This window comes from Buceros rhinoceros, unplaced genomic scaffold (genome assembly GCF_000710305.1).
Source record: "Buceros rhinoceros silvestris isolate BGI_N320 unplaced genomic scaffold, ASM71030v1 scaffold22998, whole genome shotgun sequence".
Taxonomy (NCBI): domain Eukaryota; kingdom Metazoa; phylum Chordata; class Aves; order Bucerotiformes; family Bucerotidae; genus Buceros; species Buceros rhinoceros.
The window spans coordinates 1-4,216 of record NW_010428915.1 but is presented as its reverse complement, the minus strand read 5'-3'; the positions used below and the strand labels follow the sequence as shown (position 1 = coordinate 4,216).

Here is a 4,216-nt window from a genome sequence, read left to right as displayed (position 1 = left end):
CCCCCAGCAATATACCAATGGAAAGTGACTGCCTATTGTCTGTAGCACAGAAACAGTTTAGGATCCCAGCTGTATACAGTCCACCAGAATGCACTGGAGGTGAGTAGTCGTGCGAGTAAAAGGTACACAGCTTTTATCAACCCGGGCAGACTTGTGTTGCTGTGAAAGAAGCCAGTAACTAGAAGAAAAATCAACTGATAGCAGTGACAGTGAGTTGAAAAAGAAACTTCATGAGGTGAAAGAGGGAGATCTAACTGAAGTGGTTTTCAAATGCTCTTTGTTTCATAGGGACCAATGATGCAGGGAAGGAAGGTTGTTCAATAGTTCCACGCCCTCCAACACATTCCATGACGGTATGGATAAAATACATTCCCCTATCTCCAAACTATCTCCTGCAAAATAGGGAAGACTCAACTATTTCTGGAAGAACAAAATGCAGGTTAAAACACTACTAAAATTTCAGGTTGACTTTGTATGCAACAGAGGAACAAAAGAGAACAACTGTGATAAAGGTTTGCAAGTCACTTGTGTTTCTTTTTGAAGATTTAGGCAAGATAGCTAATCCACCCTATCATCTGTTGGGTATCTCCCCCTACCTGAAAACAGACTTTTCGTGTTGAAAAGCTGCCTCCCCTCCAGAGTGGCCTGTCCTGAACTGCAGCATTGCTCTGACTGCCAGTGACTATAAACAACAGAGGGAAGAGATGTTCAAAGCAGATGCACTACCTGCATTAAATGGGCAAGCAAAATGCTTCCGCATCAGTTATAACCTTGAAGTTAACATGGTTGACTGCTGACAGAAAGTCTATTCACTGATACTTAACATCTTTTCAGAAGGTAGTAGGTACAAGTATATTGTTCATGCCACTTACTAAGAAATTGAGACATGGTAATAAGTGAACAAGACAATTTCTGAACATCTGAAAAATCATCACGACAGTCATTAAAATGAGGGTGAATCAACTAAATCCATTTGTTTTCAGGTTCTGAATTAAGCAGGGTTCAGTTCGTACGCTGTCTTACAAATCAGATTAAAATTCATACCTTTTTTAACAAAATAAGTCTTAATGCTTTAAAAACACTAACAAAAAGGCATGTGACAATCCAATTTCAAAACCCCTGTCTTAAATATATTTTTCTTATTAGCATATAAAAAGGGAAGGGAAAAGTTGTTATGCAAATATTGTGACTGATGTGGTAATACCATTAAACACATGAACTTTTCAGTAATCGTTCTGACTCTCAGTAACATACAAGCCACAGTTGTCCCGCACTAAATTACATTTCAGGTATGAAAACCCCCAAAAGCACCAGGCAAGAGCTGATCTATTTCCACTTCAAGTCACATATTAGTGCTATATGATCAGAAGGATGTGAAACACTTGGCAAAGCCTGGTGGGTTGTTACTTCTTCATGACTTGGCAATGGAATGACCTGTTCAACGTCTAGAGCATTTTTGTCAATGAAGATGTAGTCCAGACATCCGTGAAAGCCACCGACATAGTTTGTGTAAGCAGGTTCTCCGCAAGCACTTAAGAGTTTGAAAGGATGGCTTAGAGACATATTGCACCTTTCTTCTTCACCATTGGAGACCCAGTCTTCATGATCTTCAGCAATGCCACCGCTGCTGATAAAACTGTACGTCCCAGACGATGGTGTACTATTAAAATCTCCGCAGAATATGATTGGTACACTAGGATACAAGTCACGTGCTATGTGCTCGATGTGAGACAAGGCTATGGCGATTTGGATGAGACGGATGTTCCCACCTAAGAACATAAAAATTACTTAAATACTTCACGGCAGCAGCGGAGGAATTCCACAAGTTGCTTGTACCTGATCAGGTATAGCTCTGAAACAGCAGGCTTGATTTAAAGCTTCTGCGCACTACGTTTCAGAATAGTTTTGATAAATAATGGAGATGAAGTTTGTGACTATGACAGTTTTAGAGGCAGGCAATGTTTTCACTGCAACTTGCACATGCAACAACTCTGAACCTTAGAACACCCATATTACAGCAGCTTTCCATTTCATGGCAGTCATCCTAATAATGTTCCTGAAAGGCACAGAACCAAAAGAAAACCAATTTGAAAGAGGAGAACCTCTTCTAAGAGCTTCTGTAGTGGGACCTGCTTGCCCTCCTGTCAGTACCCCAACATGCTCTGTCAGGTACGATAGGACTGGGCAGCCACGAGCACACACCAAGCTATCTGACATTTTGTGGTCTCCTCTTTGGGTGAATTGTGTGTAACGTGACTCGCTCTGCTTTCAGCTGGATTCTGCTGATTCCCAGGCGGGACAGAACAATCTAACTTGAAGGAAAATAAACAGACACAGCAGCCTGGCTCGACACATCTAGATAAGAAGCAAGGCACGAAACAGCCAGTTCCAGAAGACAAAGTTTTAGCTGCAAAAGAATGGAGGGAAATCTATTCTCCCTAGGCAAAACAAAAACCGTTACAAACCCTACGCACAAATACTACATACAGGAACGTAACAAAATTACCTTTTGGGTGCCAGTATAGGTGGGTGTTAGCTACACAAATCTTCCTGGAAGGATCAGCTGTAGACTGAAGAACTGAAACCTTCAAGAGAAAAAGCAATCTTTGGTAAGTAGAGAGCTTACCTGTTTTTAAAAATGCAATACTTAGCTTAAGCCCTTACAGCAATCCAGTTCAAAGAATCCAGTGCTTGTAACTGATGAGCAGTGCAGCTCCTAAGCTGAGTCTACTTCTCTTCTGTGTAAGGTCTGGGTAGAAGCCAATATATCACTGCTACATCCAGGTAGCGGACAAATGTTCTGTTGTCCCCAAGTGTCTGGTTTCACTGTATTTCTTCCTCCAATCCATTCCATATTTTTTCACGTTGCTAATGCTGTACTACTTCTCTGTTCTCCCACCTCTGCGACAGAATTGGAGCTGTATCTCTGGTTTAGCTAGCGAACCAAAGCACTGCACAGTTGTTAAACTGACTGTAAATGCAGAGGCGACTACAGCTCTCGAGGAAAGCCTGCTAGTCCTACTCAGCCCACGAGCAGGACACTTTTACCAATGACTGTTGCTGAAATTCCTGACGCAGACCCGTATCTTAATCATTTGTACTTACACAATAACTTTGCTGGCAGACCCACTGGCATCAACAGGTTCCCAAACCTGTCCAACCGTATTTCTCTCCCTGCTGCCCATTTCTGAAGTGGTATTATTAAAGCAAGCTAAATTAATTTAATCTCATTTAAAACTTACAAGATTTACATTTTATGAAATACATATTCTGATACATGAGATTAAGTAGTGAAAAACTTGGCAGCCAAAACCACCAGGAATACATATACACGGCCCAGAATCTCAATAGCTCTCTTCATCTTAAAGAAAATAATTCTGCCTTCTTTACCAAATTTTGGTAATACCATAAATCCCGTTCAGTGAAATCTCAATGTTTTGTTCACATTCTTAAGTCACTCTTCTGCTGCATTCATTACTCATACCAACTAACGTACTGGCTACACATGAGCTAACATACCCCCATTCGGTGTTTCCGATTGTTAATCCCTCCCCTCCCTTCGCCTCGGGGAGATGCTCAACAAACCTGGCTTGGAACCTTGCCTGGACACAGTGGGAGGAGGAAACGTGAAAGAGGAAGAATGCACGGAAAAGGCGGGTACCTGCAGCACAGACGACCTCTGCAGCACCTTCTCCTGCACCAAGGGGTACTTGGCCAGCTTATCGCACAACTCCTTGTGTAGTGGGTCCGAGAGCAGGGCTTCGCTGAAAGCTGTGTCGTGCTGGGTAAGGAGGCTGAACTTGTCCCTGCGGTAGAAAGTGGCCAGGCCTTCGTGCTGCTTCTCCTTAATCTTGAAGAGCCCTTCGAGTCCAAAAGCATCTAGGGCTGGAGCCAAGCTGTCCACGAAGACGGCCTTATCCACTTCTTGCAAGCAGATGAGGTCGGCGCTGTAGCCCGCCAGCTCCTTCTTGAGGAGGTTCTGCCGGTAGTCGAGCTCCAGGGCGTACGGAGCACAGTACGGGTAGAGCACAGTGCGGGAGAACTCCGTCTGCGCGTAGGTATCGGCCAGAATGTTGTAGGAGACGGCGCGAATGGAGCCCTCACCGCAGACCTTCTTGGTGTAGAGGTGCCGGGAGTCGAAGGTGCAAGCGCCGGGGCCGGCCTCCACGGGGCCGCTGCTCTCCACCTCGACGGACGGCCCGTAGCGCTGCGCTCC

General features: G+C 44.2%; 1 protein-coding gene across 1 annotated transcript; it reads right to left on the bottom strand.

Annotated features, from left to right (window-relative positions):
• Positions 1–1,257: 1,257 nt before the first annotated feature.
• Positions 1,258–4,213, bottom strand: PDE12 (phosphodiesterase 12; the record flags this gene model as incomplete). Its single annotated transcript, XM_010142461.1, has 3 exons — positions 1,258–1,769; positions 2,507–2,585; positions 3,662–4,213. Coding segments are annotated over 3 exons (1,074 nt in total), but the record flags the coding sequence as incomplete, so codon positions are not given.
• Positions 4,214–4,216: the final 3 nt, after the last annotated feature.